Source organism: Hevea brasiliensis, chromosome 1 (genome assembly GCF_030052815.1).
Source record: "Hevea brasiliensis isolate MT/VB/25A 57/8 chromosome 1, ASM3005281v1, whole genome shotgun sequence".
In the NCBI taxonomy this organism is placed as follows: Eukaryota; Viridiplantae; Streptophyta; class Magnoliopsida; order Malpighiales; family Euphorbiaceae; genus Hevea; species Hevea brasiliensis.
Window position 1 is genome coordinate 113,937,710 of NC_079493.1, and position 25,254 is coordinate 113,962,963.

Genomic DNA, 25,254 nt, shown 5'->3' on the forward strand with positions numbered 1-25,254 from the left:
TTGGGATCCGAAAATTGTGCACAACCTAATGGGGTCTATAGCTTTTACCGAAAGATAATGATCTTAATAATGCAAGTTTAAAAATGAAATAAAAATATTTCTTAGGATTCGCTTTTCATTAAATAAAACTAACCTAATGCAGGTCAATACAAAAAAAATATATACACTATGGTTAATTTATTTAAGAAAAATAAAAGATAAGAATTTAATTATTACTTAAAACTTTAAATAGAGATTTTTTTTTGGAAAAAAACCTTTAAATAGATATTAATCTGCCAATTTTATATTTTACTAAATTCTAAATATTTGGATATAAATGATCTGGGAAGAACGGGGTAAATGAAGGTGAAGAGATTGATGGAAATAAAATTATTTTTCTCTCCCTTGTTTGGAAAATGAAAAGAGGCAAAAAGTCAAAAGAGGGACAGAAAAGGTAAATTGTCTTTTTATAAAAAAAATTACAGCATGATTGCTAGTTGGTGGTGGGGGGCGGCGGGGCGTGGGGGGTGGTCCAAAAATAAGATCTGTAAACAACGTATGAGGTGAGGTGCTAATTCAATTTTGGGCTACTGAGATGAATTAATGTTATACATATGAGTTTCTGATGTCTTATTTCTCGTCATGAGTGAGTATATATCAAAAAAAATTGAAAATATGAGAGCAAAATTTATCAAGAGTGTTATAAAAATACTGAAAAATTAGCTAATTTTGTTTAAAGAGTGTGATGTTAAACCTATGGCCACAAGTTGAAAAATGGAGCATTTCTCCACTAAGCTATTTAGGACTGGCTTATCAATTGATTATTAGATGATTCAATACCAATATTATAAACAAAAGGCTTTTACATTTGAAAAATATAATATTAATTTTTATTATATGAAAAAATAAACATAGGAAAATACGTACAAAAAAAACACAGCAATACCGTGGGTGCGATGCTTGCGTAAATAAGCTGAATAATGTCACTCATGAAATGTTCATCATATCAAAAACAAGAAGCATGAAGTGAAGCACAATCTAAACAATGCCATTTCTTGATACTTGGATATCAGAAACTAAAATTTTATGTAAGCATTCATTACGAGTACAGACCACAGAGCAAACTGTAAGAACAGAAGCAGTTATCATGACAACGCAAACAGAACGTTTCTAATTTTCATGTTTCCATTTTCCTTTACTTAACCCACAAGGATAAAATCTGTTCTATCTTCATTAACATGATATCTTAAATATCCTACTAACGGAATTAAACTTGAAATATGGCTAGGTATTAAAATTCTAAATAAAATAATAAATCATCATACCATGGCCAGAGCAGCCAGTTACGAGTTTCTGTGGGAAATCAAGTATGGATGTTGCCCCAAAGTACCTAGTATGAGGGTAACTCTATTATTACATATTTACATATATTATATTTTTTATCATTAAATAGTTTATTATTATATAATAGTTTCTTTTCCTTTAAATTAATCAAAATAAAATTTTTTTACGCACTAGTTCAATTTGCTGTAACAAACACCAAAGCCAATTTTCTCACACAACAAAGCAACCAGAGTTTTGTAATGTAATTCATTCTGTTGGAAATATCCCAAATGGCAACCAGACCGTCAAACCACATTTAAGAACAGTTTATGGCGTGAGCAACAAAGGAATAGAAAAACAAGTTCTGCAAGACCCACATCACTCTATTCCTTAAGTAAACAAAGGTCATGCAAACAATGCCAGTGCTTTTGATTTGTGTCCTGGTTTAGCCACGAGCAATTTCATCTCTGGAGGACTCTTCGAGCCTCCAACCGAGAACGAGGATTGGCTTCGTCACAGTGATGTCAGCATCCTTAGAAACCCCACTCTAGCCTTAACTATCCAGGCTAGCTTTCAAGCTGAAGGTGTTCACTCTATCCTAACCACTCCCATGGGCGATGCCGCAGTGCTCCTAACTTTCAACTTCCCGGAAGACCTAAAAGCCTTCATCTCTCCTCCAATCTATTGGCTCTCAAGATGGTTCTCCTCGGTCCTTCCCTAGGAGGAGAAATTCACTCCCACGAATCGTTTCAAATGGGTTCGCTGTCATGGAGTTCCGCTCCATCTCTGGTACAATGAGTTCTTTATTTGGCTCAGTGGCATCTGCGGGTCATTTGTTATAAATAGCTTGTATGTTAAATAATATAGAGAGAAATAATTTCTATATTATTAAAATATAACAAAGTGAAGGAATGATAAGAGTGAAATATACATAGAATTATATATATATATATAATTCAATATATATATATTGTTCTATTATGACACTTGGCGCGTATATGTGTGAAATAAAATAATTATCTTATTGTAATTTTCGTAAATAAATTATGAACATATGTGTTTATTAATAAGAAAATATATCTGTTAATAAACAGACATGTCTATTTTATACAAACAGTCACAACTATTTATATAGGTGTCTGTTAATAAACAGATATGTCTTTTACACAAACAGTTATATCTATTGAAGATAAATAGATGTGTTTATCTATAAAAAGTGCTATAACTTTTCATTCTTTATAAATATGGAAGAGTTTTTCAATCCACACATATATGCTACTTCTATTTCTTCTTCTTTTCTTCTAGTCTCTCTAAATTCGATTCGTATAAAGAGTTCTTAAGGGAAATCTTCAGGAGTTACTGTATGCAGATTTCAGGCTTTGTTGTATTTTGGAGGTATATTGTCATAACCTTGCAGCAATCTAGGGGAGGCAATTAATAATCTTAAAGATAGTGATTCATCACGCTTCAAAGTTTATTCTACACCCACTGCCTCAACAATTTTAAGGTATTAATTGCAATGGAGTCCAAGGCTATTTCCGTGATGAATTAAGAGTTCGTGAAACTTGATTGTTTTGATGGGACAAACTATGTTCGCTAGAAAGACAAGATGCTATTCTTACTCACCACATTGAAGATTTCTTATATACTTGATCCAAGTCTGCCTGCCATTTCACCACCAACTCTAGAAGATTCTGAACAAGTGAAAGCATATCGAGACAAACGTGAAGAAGATGAATTGCTATGCAGATATCATTTTCTTAACAACTTGTGAAATAGGCTATATGATCTATTTACTTCTGTCAAGTCTCCAATGGAAATCTGGAAATCACTGGAGTTCAAATACAACTCAGAAAAAATAAGGTGTGGATAAATTTCTCATCATGAAATATTTTGAATTCTAAATGGTTGATAATATATCTGTTATGGATCAAGTCCATGAGTTACATGCCCTTATTTCAAAACTTAAATATTTGAAAGTGATAGTTCCTGAATCATTGCAAGTAGGAGGAATAATAGCAAAACTTCCATAGGAAGAAATTATTGCATACCACAGAAGATTTTTCTCTTGAACAGATTCAGAAACATTTGCACATTGAGGAAGAGACAAGAAATCGTGATAAGAAATTTGTTTCTGAATCTACTACAAAAGTTAATTTTGTGCAAGGAAGTCAGAATTTTCAAAAGAAAAATTCTGAATGTAAGAGAAAGTTTTCTGAAGCAGCAGGCAACAGTACTAGTTATGGTAGCAACATCAAATCAAATAAAGGAAGAACTTGTTACAATTGTGGCAAGAAAGGGCATTACAAACGTGAATGTAGGTTTCTAAAGAAACATAAGAAAGAAGATACGAATAATAGTGCTCAGAATTCCAATAAAGCAAATATAGTTGAACAAACTACTGAATTGATTGCAATGATATCAGATTTGTATATTGGAATGGTAACAGAACTCAATATGGCTACAACAACCAAATCTAATGATTGGTGGTATGATTTTAGGGCTACTGTTCATATTTGCAATGACAAGACTCAATTTAAAAATTATGAAGAAGTTGTAGATGGGCAGAAAGTTCTAATGGGCAATCATGATTCCGTTAAAGTGGTGGGAAAAGGAAGTGTTGAATTAAACTTCACTTCTGGAGAGAAGCTATTATTAGTAAATGTGTTATATGTGCCAGAAATAAGGAAAAATCATGTGTCCGCTAGTCTATTGTGTAAGAAAGGTTATAAGGTTGTTCTGGAGTCTGATAAAATAATTGTGTCCATAAATAGACTATTTTTGCGAAAAGGTTACTCATGTGATGGAATGTTTAAACTCAATATTAATAATATGAATATTTCTGTTTATACTGTTGAGTCATCTTTATCTTTATGGCATGATCGTTTAGCACATATTAGTTTTAGATCTTTAAAATTTATGGCTAAACATGATTTAATTTCATAAATAGATGACAATAAAAAAATCTTGTGAAATTTGTATACAAGCAAAAATGATTAAGAAATCTTTTCCAAAAGTTGAAAGATTTTCTAAGTTATTAGAGCTTGTGCATTCTGATATTTGTGAATTAAATGGAATATTGACTAAAGGAGAAAATATGTATTTTATAACTTTCACATATGATTTCTCCAAATATACTTATGTTTATTTAATGAAAAATAAATATCAAGCATTCCAAATGTTTCAAATTTATAAATATGAAGTTGAGAATCAAAAAGAAAAAAAAATCAAAATTTTGAGAACGTGGTGAGTATTTTTCCATTAAATTTTCTTTATTTTGAAAAGAAAATGGAATTATACATCAAATTAGTGCACTGTATACACCACAACAAAATGGGTTGGCAGAAAAAAAGAATAGAACCTCAGTGAATATGCTTAATTCAATGCTTGTGAAATCTAATTTGCCAACAAACTTATGGGGAGAAGTTTTACTTACTGCTTGTCACTTATACAATAGAATTCCCTCTAGAAAATTTAAGATTTCTCCATATGAATTATGAAAAAATAGAAAACCTAACTTGAACTATCTAAGAGTATGGGGCTGTTTAGCATATTATAGAGTTCCAGATCCTAAAATGACTAAATTAGGTCCTAGAGCTTTGAAAGGAGTTTTTGTTGGTTATGCCGAAAATTCCAAAGCTTATAGAATTTTAAATTTAGACTCAAATGTAATTGTAGAATCTAAAGATGTTGAATTTATTGAAAATAAATTTCATAATGACCCTATACATAAGTCCATGAATAGTTCAAGTCAAGGCAATGGTTCTAGTATTGATATTAATTTTGAATTGACTTCTAGCAACAAAAGAAAGTTAGATTCTTCTAATAAAATTAGAAGAAGTCAACGTATTAGAAAAGAAAAGAATTTACATCCAGATTTTATATCTTCTCAGGTTATTGTTTTTCTAGTAGAAGGCAATAGGTCAGTTGTACTTAACAAAATACCAATTTTGTTAAATGTAGAAGATGATCCTAAAACATTTCAAGAGGCAATGACTACAAGGGATGTGGCTTTTTGGGAAAAGGCAATCAATAATGAAATGGATTCATTATTATTTAATAATACATGGGTTCTAGTTGATTTGCCACCTGGTTCCAAACCAATAGGATGTAAATGAGTTTTCAGAAGAAAATATAACACAGATGGATAGATTCAAACTTTTAAAGCTAGATTGGTTGCAAAGGGTTTTAAACAAAAAGAGGGAATTGACTACTTTGATACATATGCACTAGTGGCTAGAATAACATCTATTAGAGTACTTTTACTTTAGCTTCAATATATAATTTATATGTACATCAAATGGATGTTAAGACAACCTTTCTAAATGGTGACTTCGAAGAAGAAGTATATATGGAGCAACCAGAAGGATTTGTTCTACCAGGGAATGAAAGAAAAGTTTGTAAATTAATTAAATCTTCATATGGTTTAAAACAAGCACCGACACAATGGCATGGGAAATTTGATTTTGCAATTTTGTAATATGGGTTTAAACATAATAGTGCTGATAAATGTATTTATTCCAAGTTTACAGATGATTTTGGTGTGATAATTTGTCTTTATGTTGATGACATGCTTATAATTGGAACAAATATGTAAGGTGTGAATGATACAAAGAAGTATCTAACCTCAAAATTTAAAATGAAATATTTAAAAGAGGTAGATACAATCTTAGGTATCAAAGTAAAAAAATATAGTGGGGTTTTGCTCTTTATCAATCTCATTATATTGAGAAAATATTAAGTAAATTTAATCATTTAAAAGTCAAAGAAGCAAAAACTCCATATGATGTTTCTTCCAAATTAATTGAAATTTTTGGCAAGGCAATTGCTCAAATTGAGTATGTCAGTGCAATTGGTAGCTTAATATATACTATGCATTGCACTAGACCTGATATTGCTTTTACAGTATGTAAATTATCAAGATACACTAGTAAGCCTAGTATTGAACATTGGAAAGCAATTTCAAGAGTTCTTGGTTATTTAAAAAGAACTATAAACTTTGGTTTATTTTATAATAAATTTTCAAGTGTGTTAGAAAGTTATACAAATGCTAGCTGGATAACTAGTATTAATGAGAATCAATCAACTTCCGATTGGGTTTTTACCTTAGGAGGATGTGCTATTTCTTGGGCATCAAAGAAACAAACTTGTATAACCCATTCTACAATGGAATCAAAATTTATAGCCCTAGCAGCAACTGGTAAGGAGGTAAAATGGCTGAGAAATTTTTTACTAGATATCAAGTTGTGGCCACAACCGATGCCTGCTGTTTCCTTACATTGTGATAGTCAAGCAATAATGTTTAGAGCTTATAATAAAATTTATAATGGAAAGTCTAGACATATTAGCTTAAGACATGAGTATGTGAGACAATTAATCTCTGATGGAATTTGTGACACCCCTCACTCGACTACAATGTAGCCTAGCAAAGCGTGCTACATTCGGTGCTGGAGCACCCTATCTTATCCTATTTTATTCCTTTAATAATTTGATCTATATGGGCCCTATCTACATACATTGCTGAGGAGGTGACAACCTTGAGCACTTTTGCAGATCTGGACTACAAAATCCCAGTCTAATATCCACTGAGTTTTGCCTTCAGTACCTGCGCGAAGGAAACAAATCCATCGCGCTAAGCATTTATACTTAGTGGTGTAATAATATAACAAGAAAATAATATACAAAATACAGATAGAAATAAAACATAGTTCATTGTAACATTTATTTAAATTATAATTCTATTACTAATATTTTGTATCGTTTAATTCAATACTTTCTAGGTTATTTTTTATTATTTCATAATAATTAAATTTTAATATCATTCTAATTCATTTCAATTCTTTCTACTAAATAACTAATCTAATTTATTTTAAATATTCTTACTCATTTATTTAATTACTAATATTTTCAGTTGCTAATATTCTTAACTTATTTCAATAAATTTCACTGCCCAAATAACCTATGACAAACTGACTAAACTGGATAACGGGTCGTTAGCATTGGACACCGCGGTGCCTCGGGCCGTCATACCATGGGATGCGGAACGTCAACCACGTATGCAGTCAGAATGGCTAAAAAAAGTCATGATAACACATAATCGAGCATAAAAGCCATGGGTGTGGGCATAAAGCCATGAATACAGACATAAAGCCTTACGCAGTACTGTTAAAACAATACCCTATTGGCATGCCAATCTATCCAATCTGACACATGTGTTTAAGCAATACATGGGCACACAGTACCATTAAATGTTAATATATTATGTTTTATGACTTCATTATTTCATAAAAAATTCCAATTATAATTTATACATTCATTTAATCATTCATATAATCGCAATTCACATCAATTATCCTTCTATACCATTGTACTCAAACTATTAGTCCTTTCTACAATAATGAGAACTAATGTCTCATTCATATATTAATATAATTCAATTATTCATTCATTATGTCATTCATATTAATCACAATTTATAATAATTGTTTCAATAATCACATTAACTATATTAATCATCCTAATAGTTTTTCTAATTTAGTATATCATTTCCTATATCATTAGGGTTACTCAACTTCACCATTCACAATTTACCTACCACCTCCTATATTAACAACTACAATGGTTCTTATAGTTTGTTTATCTACTTCACATAATTTAGTGGTTACTATTCATTTGGTCATTTAAGTCAAAATATTGACTTTCTCATATATAATAGTTATATGAGTTTTAATCACATAGATTTACCACATTTTAATTCCCAAAAGTGTTAGCATTAGTTGCCAATTATTGCTTCTAACCAATGGAGAATAAATCAAAAATTTTAGTTTTGGGTGCTAGAGTTCACTATTCCATTAGGCCATTCTACAGTGAGAATTTGGCCAAGTTTTCTTGATTAAAGTTGTTCCTTATTGTGTCTAATTACATTTCACTTTTTGAATCACCCCATTTAGAGTTTTCTAGCTCAAGTTATGGCTATTTCACCATAACTGGTCGTATTGCCTTTACCCAGAATTTCTGGGCAATTTATGGTTTTGCCAGATTTGGTAGTTCAACTTTGGCTAGCAATTTCATTTAGTTAAGTCCATAATTTGAGTTTGTGTTCTCCATGAAAGTGGTTCTAAATTGCCTCAGCTTTCCATTGATATAAATTTCAGGTCAATTGGACCTTTCTACACTAATTTATGACTAAAATAATGAACACTATTTATTTGGTCATTTTGCACAGGCAGAATTGGTGCTACCTAGATTTGGTCAATTTTTAGGGCATCCTAACTTTGTTTTCTGGACAGGTTTTCTTCATCAAAGTTGTGCCATTATGTGTCTAATTTCATGTCCAATTAGCCTTGCACCAATTGAACCTACACAACCCAAGTTATAGCTGCCCAAACATGCTGGACTCACATCCAGTCCTGCAGGTCACTCAAGGCAGCACACCCAACCTCAAATCCAAAGCTACAATTCACTTCAATTCCTCATTATACTCAGCCAAATGGTCACTAATTGACCATTAAAACTTCTATTCACCAACACATGAGCAAAACCCTAGGTTTTTCCCAAACCCTAACTTCACAACTTCAATTTGTTCAAATAATTTACATGCAAGTGTTCTAATCATCAAACCATATTCTATGTCATCAATACACAATTATAATTCACTTGAATCATGGAAACCTTATAGAACTTTAGGGCTATCGAAATTTTAAAGGGACTTTAACATGCCTATTTTTATTCCAATTTCCCATTTTCTAGCTTAAATTGATATTGTAACAAGGAATATAAGAGGAAAATAAACAAAAGTAGCACTAATCTCTTGAGTGCAGAATTTTTTCTAAGTTCTAACTTCACTTTTTCCTCTTTAAATTGCTGCCAAAGCTTCCTCAAGGTGTAGGGAACATTTTTAGTGAAGGGGTCCTAGGGTTATGGGGTAAGATTGGCTAGGGAATCAAGCTCATTTGGAGCTTTAATGGTGGTCTTCCTCTCTCTCTATGGGTTTCGGCTGGTCACTCAAGGAAGAAGACAGATTTTTTTTTCAATTTTTTCCCATTTTATCTCTTTTTAATTGGCTTGTTGAGTTGTGATTGGTGGAGACCTAACTAATGATATCATGTGATGTCATATTTCCCATTTAATTCATTTTCTTTTTCTTTTCTTTTCTACTTATTTTCAATTCAATTTAATAATATTTATTCACATTTTATGCCATAATAATTATTTAATTAACTTGACAAGTCGGTAAAAAATATCTCTGAAGACGAAATGACCAAAATGCCCTCCGTTTGGCTTATTGAGCCAAAATCATCTGTACTGATCTAAAAATTTTTCTAAGCATTTTCTTGGCATTCTAATGCCATCAAAACCTCAATGACTCTTCTTTGGAGTCTCAAAAATTATTTCATAAATTTTCTCCAGGGTTTAGGGCTCCTAGCTGCGAAGACTGTAACTTCCCACTATGTTACCCATTGCTAGGGCACCGGCTCATTTAACTTGGTTGTATTTTATTTCTAAAATTTTTTCTAAATTTTTCTTACCATTATTTGAGTTATTTATGACTCCTCACTCTAGTCTAAATATTTTTCCAGACATTCTAGCTGTCCAGACCGACACCGGTCATCGGAACAGTAGAATGTACGAAATTGCTACAGTGAGGGTGTTACAGAATTATTACTATTACTTATGTCAAGTCTTGTAATAATCTGGCAGATTCGTTTACAAAAGGGCTCTCGAGAGATATAATAAAAAATATGTGTGCTGGATTAGGATTTAGAATATACCATTAAATTTACTAATGATGGGAACCCTACTTTATAGTATTATTACTTAATAAAGTTTAAAGGGTAACAACAAGTCATTAGTAAATGTTGTAATTGAGTACTTAGTGTACTAAGTTAATAGAATGAGTATGAGTATTTATACTCTTAATGAAGTTTAAAATTATTACAAAGGAAACTTCACCTATATGAACATAGGAAGTTGTGCCGCTTCAACAAAAGTGAGAATAACTTTTGAAAACATTCATGAAAATAGGAGGTAGCACAAGGCCATATTCGTGCTAAAATTTTGGTAAACTTTTTAAGTCAAACTAATTGATTCGTGTGCGTAGTATTTCCGGTTCTATTTAATAGGAATATAGGTTTAAGCTAAGGCCACCATGATTTCTTTAGAACTTTGAAATACATACACTAAAGAAAAGTTTAAATCGAAAGATACTTTTCATTATGCATGAAACAATGGGATCTAACAATACAAGCTAAGTGAGAGATTGTTATAAATAGCTTGTATATTAGACAATATAGAGAGAAAAAATTCCTATATTTTTACAATATAAGAAAGTGAATGAATGATAAGAGTGAAATATATATAGAATTATATATATATAATTCAATATATATATTACTCTATTATGGCACTTTGCAAGTATATGTGTGAAATAAAATAATATCTTATTGTAATTTTTGTAAATAAATTACGAACAGATATGTTTATTAACAAGTAGATATGTCTATTAATAAACAGATATATCTATTTTATACAAACAGTCACAACTATTTATATAGGTGTCTGTTAATAAACATATATGTCTTTTACACAAACAGTTATATCTATTGAAGATAGATAGATGTGTCTATCTAGAAAATGTGCTATAACTTTTCATTTTTTATAAATATTGATGAGTTTTTCAATTCAGACATATATACTACTTCTACTTCTTCTTTTTTTCTTCTAGTTTCTCTAAATTCAGTTCGTATAAAGAGTTCTTAAGGAAATCTTCAGGAGTTGCTGTCTGCAGATTTCAGACTTTATTGTATTATGGAGGTATATTGTCATAACCTTGCAACAATCTAGTGAGGGCAATTAATACCTTAAAGATAGTGATTCATCACGCCTCAAAGCCTATTCTACACCCACTGCCTCAACATCATTTACCTCTCCCGACAACTACACTTCCAAGAGACTGAAATTGGATGCGGTGAGGATCTTGGTTTCAACATCTGAGCTTGATTTCATACATAAGAAGGTGGCAGTGGAAGTCCGGAATGTGAGGAATCAGATCTCCCTCATTGAAGACAATAGCAGTGCCTTACGACAAGGAACCTGAATCCTCCGACGCCCACGGCCATAGCCACTTCCTCCACTACCTCTTTGTCTTCTAAGGTCAGCTCCAATGATGGGCATTGGGTCGAGACATTATATAGTACATTTCATTTCAGCATTTAACATAAAATGGTAAATCAATAATAAGATAACAAATAAATTATGAAAGGATAATTAAATATAAAAAGGTAATTATTATAAAAAAAAATATTTTTAACATATAAATAACACCAAATTTTATAAGACTTATTATAACTCAATTATCATTTCATATAAATCATCATACATGGAATCACTGTCGAATGATATAATTTTTCCATTGAGTCGCCTTTTCTCGAAATTACTTCTCTAGACCAAATAGACTACATGCATTTGCCATCTCCTTGTGTTTTTCTGCTTGGTAACTCCCTGCCCAGAATAATTATAGGGTATTTATGTTATTCCATGTCGGCATTTGACAAAATAGTAACTCAATAATTAAGCGCCACACAAGCAATTACAATTATATGTAAAAAAAAAAAAAAAAAAAAAGCTGATTAGTTATTATTTGTTGGGACCCACTACTAGGTGGTTATTATTTTATAGCCCATTATATATGTGTCGATATTTTTTTGGGTTGCCATTCTATGTAGTTTTTCCTACACGGAATAGCAAAGGTACTTTATAATTATAGCTCTGCTCGAGTACCCTGTAGTGCAAGTGATTCTTAATCTTTCTCTGGAAGAAAGACGACTCCTTTTTGTGCACCTCTTTTAACCCTGCTCTTTTTGAATCAAAAGTTAGGATGCGTGATTTGAATAGGCTTCCTGGGCTTGAAATTGATCTTGGCATTGAACCTGCTCGTGGCCCACTTTCATCTCCTAAAAGCCCAGCCTCTCCTTCAGCCCAAAACCTCTTAGCCTTAATCCCTTTTTTTTCTCCAACGCACTTCGGGCCTGCGAGTTTGTTGCTGAACTAGATTTCTCTTTTTCAATGGCTTCAGAGTATTTTATCAAGATTTTTTTTCCAGTTTTGGCTATTGAACAATCTATCTCGTGATGAGACTGCTGTGTAAGAGCTAAGATCATGGTTAAAGTTTAAAGAGAATGGTTTATCCTCTGGAGAAGAAGTCAATTCTGATGAAATCTTGGTTTGCTTGTTTCTTTATTGGCTCTATTGAATCAAGTAAAAAAACTGTTCGCTTGTAGAAGAATTTTACTCTGGAATCCAACAACAAGGGTGCTCTCTTTCCTCTTCTCTCTTCCCTTCGGTACATTTTAGATGGCTTGTCATTTGGTTCAGTGTCTCGTCTTTGGCTTACCAAGGATTGTATTGATTTCATGTTTTTATCTATAATCTCCGAACATTATAGTATGAATGCTTTCTCAAACTATTGACATGTCTCCCAATACCAGTCTCCTCGAGTGACTTGAAGGTGATATCCATATCTGCTAAGCTTTGAAGCAAATCAATCAGAGAATCTTCAGACTGGTCAAGATCTTCAAGACGTTGTTTAATCTCTAAAATCTTCTTCTCTTCATCGTCGAACAATCTTGCATATGGATTCAATACATCATTTTCTTCATCTTCATCTCCATGAATCAACCTTGGCATCGTTGACGTCGACCCACTTCCATATCCATCTCCATCTTTCACTTCATGCCTGTTTTTCTCGTTTCATACCCATCACTAATCCTGCCCACATTAAAATCGCAATTCCTACATCGACGCGTATAGCATTTCAACAATCTTCTCTCTCCGCTGCTTCAGTTCAGCTCCAAAATCCAAGGAAGCCTCTAAAATCGCAGAGTTGATAAAAGTCCAGACGTCAATGCCTGAACTCTCCAGAATCGATCCAAAATCATCGATATCCATTCTATATATATTCTTTGTGTATCTTCTTCTGAATTCAACCAAGAACTTGCATGTTTCCCTATATATGATTGAAGTTCTAAATTCAGAAATTCGATAAAATTTGCTGATAGAACCCCTTTGACTCGATCACACATCATAAGGGTGGAACGAGTTTCATTTAATTTTTCTACAAAATGGCACACGTGATAATTATTGATTAGTAGCAATCTTCAATAGAACAAAAAATACAAGATGATTATATTTTATGTTTTTTCGAAAAGAAACTGCAAATTTCTATTTTGGATAATGCAAGTTTATTACAATTTATTTGGATAGATAGTAAATTTTGAGGAATGATTGTACACTGAAAATTAAGTAAATTAATTGAATTTAAGTGTAAATTAGCTAGTTGAATAAATATTAAAAGGAGATATATTTTTTTATATACAAGTTAATATATAATTAAATTAATTTACAAAATAAAATATTTATTAATTTAATATTAATATATTGGTATTAATTTATAAAAATTTAATAATTACGCAATATAAAATATAATATTAATTTAATATATTAATATTAAAAAATTAATATATTAATATCAATGTATATATAAAAGATTATTAATTATAATATAAATTTAATATATATTAAATAATATTTAGGATAAATAATGCACCGATTCAACTTCAACTCAATTCTAATTAAATTTTAAATTTTAAATTTTTTTTTCATGGATTCCCAAATGGAGCTAAGTTTGAAAACCTTGTAAACCTTATAGGTTTGATAAATAATATTCAAGATTAAAAAGTCTTGCTCTTCTAAAACAACACTTTATAGTTTATTCTTTATTAAACAAACGATGGATTCAGCTTGAAATTAATTAATTAATTAATTAATTTCAAAGTTATTCAAAAGACACAACACACAAAACTCACCCCAAAAGCACACCACATATTTTACAAGTAGCTTATTCGAGCCATGCATGAGCACTAGCTAGCCATACATACTTGACATGCCTAAGCCACGTGATTCATAGCCCATATCCAAATCCTGATCCGGATCCATATCCACTATCCTGAACAGACTCTGTTGTTGAAGCCACAGTAGTAGTAGCAGCAGCTTCCGTTTTTGATGTTGTAGTTCCAGAGCTTCCACCACCACCTCACACCAAATCACCAACAGATTCTATAGTGTTGCTGATAGTTGTTTCAGCGCTGCTCACAATGGACTCCGACCCACTAACAACCGTATCCACAAGCCCGTAACCGAAACCGGATCCAGACCCATATCCCGAATCCTGAGTGCCAGTAGACATGGCCGATGCTCAAGTGTAAGAAAGATTTGAGGTATTTTGGTGGTAAGAGTTATCTTGATAAGCCTTTGGTAGTATGGTGGTTCTGATAACTCTTCTCTCTCTCTATATATAGAGGCAAGTTTCACCTGTGAGAGTTAGTTGAATTGGTCATATAATTTCAGAGGTAAAATGGTAAGAAGAATGAACCAACCTATTGTCCCTATCCATTAACTCTATAGTTTCATTTAACATGCGGTTGCCTAGGTTGAGTGTAAAGATTTATCAGCTGGGTTTAGTCGGTAATATTCATATTAAATTTTTTCTGAATTTATAATTATGAATAAAATTCTACTTATAAAAAATTACAGTAAAATATTATTCATTAATGACTACAAAATTAACGGTCAATTCAATATTATATATTACTTGTCTCGAAATTGACTTATATATTTTAGCTTGATATGATGATCATTTTAAATTTTATTCTAAAAAATAAATAAAATTATTTTTTTTTTGAAAAAATTAATATTTACCTAAAATGACTTGCAGCCTACAAATTGATAATTAATTTGATCTGACCCATAAAAATATAGACAATCCAAATTACTCCAAAATTTACCACTCCTAACCCTAATGTTTGGTTAGGCAAATTTAACTAGAAATTAAACCAACTAACCCAATTTATTATTTTGCATGTGAAAGTGATACATCAACAGCCACTTGTTATCATCAGCTATGATTGGCATTTTTTTATGGCAAAGGGTTAAATTTCGCCTTACACTTATTAAAGATGTTCATTTAGCAATAAAGATGTTCATTTAGCAATTTTTAATTTTTATTTAAATAAATTTAAATTTTTAATTTTAATTTAATTTGGTTAAAAATAAAAATTTATGAGCTAAATTTAAGGTTTTAATTTAAATTTAATTTAGTTAAAAAATAAAAATTTATGAGTTAAATTTCTTAATTTTTTTATTTACAATAAAAGTAAAAAATCTAATTTCTTAATTTTAGAGCAAAATTTATTGATTGGTTGATTTAAACTTAAAAATCAAAAAGCTCAATTTCTTTTTTTTTTTAATTAAATTGAGTTTAAATTAAAATTTTTAACTAATTTAGATAAAAATTAAAAATAGATTAAATTAAACTTTCTCTATAAATACAAGGGTCAACTTCAGCATATATATATATATATATTGCTTAGTTATCACCATAGCTTACCATTTTTTTGTCTAATTTTTTATTTAACTACAAAATGAATAAATTTGGAAATTCTATAACTTTAAACATTTTTCACATTTTTATAAAATGAATTATTTTTATTGCATTTTGAGAAACAAATTTTTTAATTAAACTTTTAATTATATTAATTTGATAATCAAATTTTGAAATTGATATCAATTTTAGTAATTAAGTTATTTATATGCAAAATTGTTTAAGTTGGATTAAATCTTTTCATTCATAAAAATATTTTTAATGAGGAACATAAAATCTATTAATAGAATATAAAGTGGCACGATGCTACTAGAGCTATAATTGATCGGCTCAAACAACCCAATAAATAGACAACCTTGATTTAGTTAGATTTTATTTCATAAAGAATTCTTTACAATATTTCATTGCATATTTCCTTTTAGTATTATAATCAATTTATTCACAAATCAAGAAGATTAAGGAAAGTGGTTACTCGATGTGATCACGAAATGATCCTTTTTATTTGGGTTATTTGCGTAAGAGATATCTTATTATAATATAGAAGGATTCCCTATTTGGTACTTGTCTATCGTTGATAGTTGCAAAGATTAAATAAAAAATCTAAATTGCGCTATCCAAAAAATTTCCAAATCTCATACACCAACTTGTATATAAAGAATTCAAAATTTTTTTATTATATTAAATTTTAATTATATAGTTGAAAGCTTCAAATTTTTAATATGTAATTTAAAATGTTTAGTAAAAATCCAAATCGAGCATACACCAACTTGTTTTAAGTGGATAATTCGAAATTAAAAATTACAATAATAATGATCAAATTGCGCTTATTTAACATATGAGCTCCTATGATGCACAGACGCAACACAGGCAATACAAACACATGTACACAATAGAGTTGGATTAAATGAGGCTAAAAAAAAAAAAAAATTCAAATGCACTTTTGGTTACAGAAGTCAGTAGAGAATATGCCTACTATTAAGCTTAAAGGTCATATTTACAACTCCCAAGCCGGCTTGGAAAGGATAATATTATTCATGTACAACTTATCGTATCATTGCTTAATCTGCACAAGTTGGGTAATACTAATATGGGTTTTGTTTATCCTGCCTAATGCATAACAAAAACAAATCTATGCTACAAATAATAATGAGCTAACAATGTTTAATAATGTCTCTCTTCTTCATTCTGTATTTTCCTTCCACTCGTTTTAACTTCGTTTTGAGTAACAAATTGTTGCAATTTCGCCCAGCTTCGAGTTCAATAATGAAATCATACCTGAAACTCTTGTATTAGACGATAGATTATCCATGGGCCAGACAAAAAATAGATGAGCATACGAGTCGAGGTTATTGAAGATTGACCTGAGCATTTTCTGTTCTATATTTTTGGAGTTCGTCTTGAGCACATACTAGCCTATATATTAAAAAACAAGACATGATTAGATTTGATAGAGGATTAAACAGCACATGAATGTATAGTGTGTGAGTGTGAGTACATCGTGCATTTATGCATCTGCAAAATACAACAAATACCTCCACTGCAACTCCGTTATTTCATGAAGTAACTCTTTCTCCCTGTCATGTGCAGCTTCTAGCTGCAAATTTCACACAAAAATCATTATCTCAAATTTAAAATAAAACTTCGTTGAGATTTTTCGTGTCAGCTTTGGGTCACAGGTGCTATAGGGAATTAACAACATAAAAAGTGAATAAATTTAGTTTGCCATTACACAACTCAGTAAATGCAGAGAACAAACTCAATTTGTGCAAAAAATGAGTAATGCCGTATAGTTGGAAAAGCCCTCAAATAAACCACTACTCTTACAAATCATCTGAAGAGACAAAAGCAATGGTGTAAAATAGAATGCCTTGCGTAAGCATACGTTAGAATTTATAAGCTCTACAAGCCTAAGAACTCCAACATTAAACCCCTCAAAGAAAATGAAAGAAAGAAGTATACCCCTTCCATAAGAGTTTTCAGCTTAAAGCTAAAATTTTTTGACAAACTACAAAACTTCTGTCATTTATCAGTCATCTGTTATGTGGATGTGTTAAATCCAGGCAGGAATTTTTTAATGAATGCACATAGTAGGAATGCTAACAATCCAAGAAAACAAGAAAATTGTAAAGGACATATGTCACAAAGCCAACCTAAAAAGACTTAGAATTTAGAGAAGTGGTAGAATACACTTAACGAGATTAAAGTAATCCAAAAGAAAGAAAGGAGAGAGAGAAACAAGATGTGTGGTATGGGGAATTAGCCCATTTGATTGCAATAGCTATGGAAACTAAACCATTTAGCTTCTAAAGCAAGAATAATTCCAGCCTTGGCTGATTCTACACCTTATGATGGAACTCTGAAAAAAAAAAAGTTTTAAGAATGAATAAAATAAAATAAAAATGTGGAAGTTTTACCATCCAAATCGAAGAACCATAATGGCTAAGCATCAATATTGCCCCTACCCACTTAAAATATTTCACACATGTTTTTATTTCTCAGTTGTTACCTAATTCTGGAACCCCATTAATTTATCATGAAAGTGTATGATCAGGTTATATTCTTTAGTTTTCTTTGCAGCTCTTCCTAGTTACCCAAAGCTGATTACAACACAAGCATGTGATCTATTTCTTTCATTAATAAAGCCCTATTTACAAATAATAATAATAATAATAATAATAATAATAATAATAATAATAATAATAATAATAATAATAATGTCATTATCCTTAAATTCATTCATAGAAAGAGTATTCTAGCACTTCTTATAGCAGAAAATGCTATCAAATAGCAAACCTCTAGAGTTGCCCAAAGCTGATTACAACACATGCATGTGATCTCTTTCTTTTCATTAATAAAGCCCTAATTTACAAATAATAGTAATAATGTCATTATTCTTAAATTCATTCGTAGAAAGAATATTCTAGCACTTCTTATAGCAGAAAATTTTATCAAATAGCAAACTTCTAGCGTTGCATGATATTTTTGCTGTAAATTTCCTAAAGCACAGTATAAAAAGCTAAAGCTTACATACCAAAGATCTCGGGCAAATGACCGTACTAAGGTAACTCAGAAACGAAAAATACCAGAATGGGCTAACAACTCCAAAAATTACGAAGAGGGGGCGGGTGGCAGTGGTCAGCGCTTGGGACGCTATTCAAAATAGCGCCCGAACTCCGGACGCTATTCATAATAGCATCCGAAGCTCGGACGCTATTTTGAATAGCGTTCGGATTCAGCCACCTGCAACAACCCCTGCACGCGATGGAATATTATGTCCCATCTCGTCCCATCTGTAACAGAGTAGCTCCGGATGCTAATTATATTAGCATCTTGTACCTCCGGACGCTAATTAATTAGCATCTTTGTCCATGGCGTGCAGCATGTCCAGTCTCGTCCCAAGTCTGTCCCAAGTCCAATCTGCAAGCAGCGAATCTCCAGTGAAGGGGGACGCTATTTTTATTAGCGTCCTGTGTTCATCCACTCCCCATTTGTACCGCTGCTCTCTCTTCCTGCGCTCTCATTTATGGCTTCCATTTCGCCCTCAAGCCCTCGCTCGTTCATTCCTCATCCATTGTCTCCCTCGCTCATTCATTCCTCATCCATTGTCTCATTTTGGTGGAGCAGCTCGGGTGGAGCAAGAAGGAGAGGAGACAGGTGCAGTTGCAGTGGTAGATCACAAAGAAAGAAAGAAGAAATTTGAAAAAAAATTATATTAAGGTATGTATTTTGACTGTTTAATAATTTTTAACATGTAATATATGAAATGCTTAGGTGATAATAATGTTTATTATTGTGAAAATAATGTAATTTTTTTTTTGTGCATGTTTGTGAGAAACTTTTGGTGAGCAAGTTGATATTTTTGTAAGCATCACTTAAGAAATAAATTTTCGTTACAATTTTTAACATGCAATATATAAAATGCTTGAGTGTTAATGTAATTATTATTCTGAAAATAATATATATATATTTTTTATGCATGCATGTTGGTATGTTTGTGAGCAAGTTGATATATATATAGTAATAGCATAATACTGATAAAATGAGTAAAAGTTATTGGGAAAAATAATACAAGAAATTATATTTTTAGTGTATGATAGTAAAGAAGGTAAAGAAAAAATAATATAAATTTGTAGTATTAAGAAAATGTTAGGAAAGAGAAAATAAAAATTATAAATGTAAATTATGTTACAAAATAAATTTTATATTAAGTCATATAATTTTTGTATCTCATAATATAATAGTTTAATAAGTTGAACAGAGAATATTAGTATAAAATAAAATAATATTTTAAGTTTTTAAAAATTAGTAAAAGCTATAGAAGAAAGGGAAAAATTAATAAAAAATTGAGTTCATAATATATTATAGAAAAGGATGTAATAAAAATAAAATATAAATTTATATAAAATATTATTAAAAAATGAAAAATTAGTAATATAAAAAATTGCCAAAAAAAATAAGTAGCATTTTAATTAAAATGTAATTATTAGAAATAAAATATTAATTTATTTTATTAATTAAAATTAAAAGAATAGAAAAATTAGTAATGTAAAATGTTGTTCAAAATAATTTCTTTATTAATAGAAAATTGAGTTCATAATATATTATGGAAAAGGATGTAATAAAAATAAAATATAAATTTATATAAAATATTATTAAAAAATGAAAAATTAGTAACATAAAAAATTGCCAAAAAAAATAAGTAGCATTTTAATTAAAATGTAATTAATAAAAATAAATTATAAAATTATATGATTTAGATAATATTAAAGAAATAAAAAATAGTAAAATAAAAAAAATTGGCGAAACTCAATATAACAATTAATATGTAATTATTTAAAAAAATTAATATTATTAAAATATGATTAAAAAATTAAAACAATAGTAACATAAAAATTTATCGAAATCATTGCATATTTAATTAAAATGTAATTATTAGAAATAAAATATTAATTTATTTTATTAATTAAAATTAAAAGAATAGAAAAATTAGGAATGTAAATTGTTGTTCAAAATAATTTCTTTATTAATAGAAAATTGAGTTCATAATATATTATAGAAAAGGATGTAATAAAAATAAAATATAAATTTATATAAAATATTATTAAAAAATGAAAAATTAGTAATATAAAAAATTGCCAAAAAAAGTAAGTAGCATTTTAATTAAAATGTAATTAATAAAAATAAATTATAAAATTATATGATTTAGATAATATTAAAGAAATAAAAAATAGTAAAATAAAAAAAATTGGCGAAACTCAATATAACAATTAATATGTAATTATTTAAAAAAATTAATATTATTAAAATATGATTAAAAAATTAAAACAATAGTAACATAAAAATTTATCGAAATCATTGCATATTTAATTAAAATGTAATTATTAGAAATAAAATATTAATTTATTTTATTAATTAAAATTAAAAGAATAGAAAAATTAGTAATGTAAATTGTTGTTCAAAATAATTTCTTTATTAATAGAAAATTGAGTTCATAATATATTATAGAAAAGGATGTAATAAAAATAAAATATAAATTTATATAAAATATTATTAAAAAATGAAAAATTAGTAATATAAAAAATTGCCAAAAAAAATAAGTAGCATTTTAATTAAAATGTAATTAATAAAAATAAATTATAAAATTATATGATTTAGATAATATTAAAGAAATAAAAAATAGTAAAATAAAAAAAATTGGCGAAACTCAATATAACAATTAATATGTAATTATTTAAAAAAATTAATATTATTAAAATATGATTAAAAAATTAAAACAATAGTAACATAAAAATTTATCGAAATCATTGCATATTTAATTAAAATGTAATTATTAGAAATAAAATATTAATTTATTTTATTAATTAAAATTAAAAGAATAGAAAAATTAGTAATGTAAATTGTTGTTCAAAATAATTTCTTTATTAATAGAAAATTGAGTTCATAATATATTATAGAAAAGGATGTAATAAAAATAAAATATAAATTTATATAAAATATTATTAAAAAATGAAAAATTAGTAATATAAAAAATTGCCAAAAAAAATAAGTAGCATTTTAATTAAAATGTAATTAATAAAAATAAATTATAAAATTATATGATTTAGATAATATTAAAGAAATAAAAAATAGTAAAATAAAAAAAATTGGTGAAACTCAATATAACAATTAATATGTAATTATTTAAAAAAATTAATATTATTAAAATATGATTAAAAAATTAAAACAATAGTAACATAAAAATTTGTCGAAATCATTGCATATTTAATTAAAATGTAATTATTAGAAATAAAATATTAATTTATTTTATTAATTAAAATTAAAAAAATAGAAAAATTAGTAATGTACAATGTAAAACGTATTGTCAACCAGACCGTTTATGCTGATAGTTGTTGCGATTTTTATTTTATCAGAAATGTCAATTCCAAGTTTTGCTACTTTATATTGGGATGGAGAAATCATTATGGATGATGAAGGCTATGAATATTATGGGGGTTCATCAACCGTCATTATTATTGGTAAACGTATGGATTTTGGTACTTTAGGAATGAAAATTGTCCGTGGAATTAATCTTAAAGGTGGACATGAATTTATATCGAAAATCTTATTCAGACAACCCATTGAAAAAAATGGCTCATTTAAATGGGATTGCATGGGTTTGGCAAACGATGACGATGTGAATATTATGTTTAATTTCATTGATGAAATTGGAGGTATGTCATCGATTGAATTATATATTGACATTTTTCGACCATCTGCAAATGTTGTTGATGAAGCGGGCCCATCAAATAGTTGTTACACTGAAGCACTTAAGTGTACGGATGATTTTGAATCCGCTAGCAATGATTATTGTCCTGATGATGATGAGGATGATGCGGAGTCTGATGAAGAATGGATTGATAGTGATGACTGGGACATGAATGAGGATGGTGGTCATCATAATGAGTTAGTTGTAGATTTGCCTTTTTACTATAATACTCATGTTGCAAACCCAATAATGCCGCTTGTCCCTCCTCCGCCTTATAGTGAAATAGATTTTTCATTGCTAACGGTTGATCCATGGTCAACACCACAGTGTAGTTCAATGTGGGATCCATTAAAAGAGTTTGAATTAGGAATGATATTCTCATCTAGAGAGGATGTCCAAAAAGCTGCCAAAGAATATCATTTACATAGGCACCATGAGTTTTGTAATGAGGAGACAAATAGTAGAACATATGCCATCAAGTGCAAAGACACAAAGAGCAATTGTAAGTGGAGATTGCGTGCCTCACGAGGGAAAGGAAGTGATATATGGAAAATTACGCGATATAATGGACCACATACATGTGTTAATCCATCACCGTCACAAGATCATAAGCAATTGGATAGCAAATTTATATCTGATTTCATTCTCGCCATTGTACGTGAACAACCCAATGTGAAGATAGGAGCATTACAGTCTGAAATAAAAGATAAGATTGGATATATGCCAAGTTATCGAAAGACCTGGAAGGCTAGGCACGATGCAATTATTAAGATCTTTGGTGATTGGGACGAATCTTATGGAAGGTTGCGACAATTTATGCTTGCTTTGTGCAAACAGAACCCTGAAAGTATGTTCTTCATTGAAGATGATCCTTTTTTTGTTAATAATAGATTAGATCCTGCTTATCGGGTTTTCGATAGAATGTTTTGGGCATATAAACAAACAATAGAAGGATTCAAGAACTGTCGACCGGTTATATTCATAGACTCAACTTTTTTATATGCTAAGTACAAAGGATGTTTATTTTATGCAACAACACTTGATGGTAATAACCATATTTTCCCAATTGCGTGGGCAATAGTCGACAGTGAAAATACAAGGAACTGAGATTGGTTTATGTCTTGTTTGAGGGTGTTTGTGACAGATCGTAAAGGAATATGTGTTATATCAGATAGACATATTGCCATAAAAAAGGCAATGAATCAAGATTAGTGGCAGCCTCCTGATGGGCATCATCGATACTGCTTAAGACATATCATCAGCAATTACAACACAAAGTTTAAGAATACTAATATGAAAGAAGCTCTCCGAAAGGCAGGTTAGTTTTCTAAGTTGACTAGTTATTGTTACTGTAATCTAAATATAAATTTGACATGTGTATGCAACAAATAACATGGCTTTTTTATTTTTACAGCACAACAATTGGAAAAAAAAAATTTTATGAAGCCATGAACACAATCAAGAATGAGCATCCTAATACATTTGAATGGGCTACAAAGATACCTTTGGAAAAATGGACACGTTCTCATGATGGAGGGAAATGTTATGGCTCCATGATAACTAATACTGTTGAGTCTGTTAATGGAATACTCAAAGGGATCCGTGCTTTACCCATAACTGCAATGGTAGAAAAAATATTTTTCCAGTGTGTTGATTATTTTGACACACGCCGCACGACCCTCCGTGAGCAACTGCAAATGGGCTTCAAATTTACACCAGTATGTCGTCAAATATTACTTGACAATTTAAATGAAGCAAACTCATATAATGTCCGAATCTTTAACCGCGATTGTGGTGAATTTGAAGTTTGGAAGGGAAGATCTGAAACGAAGCATGTGGTCAAACTTGATGAAAGGATATGCACATGCAAGAAGTTTGAAGAAATACGCATTCCATGTTCTCATGTGATTGCCGCATGCCAAGCAATGTCAATTAATTATGAGCAATATGTTTCAAATTATTACACGTTGGAGCGAACGCTTAAGTGCTATGAGTGGCAGTTTCATGCTCTTGGACATCCTGATGATTGGCCAATAGATAATTATCCAGTTCTTCTACCTGACCCAACCCAGAAAAGGTCTAAAGGACGACCAAATTCGTCAAGGAAGAAGAATGAAATGGATTGGAGTGTAAATCATTGTTCGCTATGTCATGGACAAGGACACACAAAAAAAAGTTGTCACATGCGAAGGAACAACATAACTTAATTATGTTAATATGTATCATTATTATAAATTGTTGCGGACTGTATTTATTTTTATATTTTAATTTTATGTGTGTAAATGTAACATGTATTATTATCAAGTACATTATCTCCCATAATGTTTGCATTATCATGTGATTCTCATTTATTTATTTGTGCTCCATTTTGTTTATGTCGTAGATAATATAATGGCTCGTATAATGCGCACTCCAAAAAGGATTGTCAATCAACAACAAAGAGCAAGGGTACATGGTCTAATTAAGAATTTGATTAATCTACCAATGGAAGTAACACCCTCAACTACAGGGAATTACCTACTCTGCATTGTTAAGCATATGATAAGGGTCAACGGGCTCATTCAACAAATCATATGGGAAGGAGAGCTATTAATAGATAAACCTAGATATTTGGCTTTAAGGTCAGCTTTTAGCTGTATCTACGACAAGGGTATACTTGACCGCGTATGGCAAAAATTAGAAGCTAACCGTACCCCATCATATTTACTGCTAATTAAGGGATTCGCAAAAGAATATGCTAGTTAGTGCTACGTGACAATGTGTCGGTCAA

At 30.0% G+C, this 25,254-nt stretch overlaps 2 protein-coding genes and 1 long non-coding RNA gene across 3 annotated transcripts; 1 reads left to right on the forward strand and 2 right to left on the reverse strand.

Moving 5' to 3' along the window:
- Positions 1-12,723: 12,723 nt before the first annotated feature.
- Positions 12,724-13,248, reverse strand: LOC131183359 (probable mediator of RNA polymerase II transcription subunit 26c). Its single transcript, XM_058154145.1, has 2 exons — positions 13,097-13,248; positions 12,724-13,036 (listed from the first exon to the last, which is right to left on the reverse strand). Exons 1-2 carry the CDS (start codon positions 13,246-13,248, stop codon positions 12,724-12,726), a joined length of 465 nt encoding a protein of 154 aa, XP_058010128.1.
- Positions 13,249-16,696: 3,448 nt separating this feature from the next.
- On the reverse strand, positions 16,697-17,407 carry LOC131180088 (uncharacterized). Its single transcript, XR_009149007.1, has 3 exons — positions 17,272-17,407; positions 17,101-17,152; positions 16,697-17,014 (listed from the first exon to the last, which is right to left on the reverse strand). It is a non-coding gene; the product is annotated as an uncharacterized LOC131180088 (long non-coding RNA).
- Positions 17,408-19,107: 1,700 nt separating this feature from the next.
- LOC131183364 (uncharacterized) lies at positions 19,108-23,591 on the forward strand. Its single transcript, XM_058154148.1, has 2 exons — positions 19,108-19,393; positions 22,150-23,591. Exons 1-2 carry the CDS (start codon positions 19,108-19,110, stop codon positions 23,589-23,591), a joined length of 1,728 nt encoding a protein of 575 aa, XP_058010131.1.
- Positions 23,592-25,254: the final 1,663 nt, after the last annotated feature.

Excerpts from the sequence above, each read along its gene's own strand:
- LOC131183359 (XM_058154145.1), bottom strand. The coding sequence starts at position 13,248 with ATGGATATCGATGATTTTGGATCGATTCTGGAGAGTTCAGGCATTGAC. Across the intron at positions 13,037-13,096 it reads GAAATGCTATACGCGTCGAT|GCATGAAGTGAAAGATGGAG; the intron begins GTAGGAATTGCG and ends CGAGAAAAACAG.
- LOC131183364 (XM_058154148.1), top strand. The coding sequence starts at position 19,108 with ATGGCGTGCAGCATGTCCAGTCTCGTCCCAAGTCTGTCCCAAGTCCAA. Across the intron at positions 19,394-22,149 it reads GCAAGAAGGAGAGGAGACAG|AAATGTCAATTCCAAGTTTT; the intron begins GTGCAGTTGCAG and ends TTATTTTATCAG.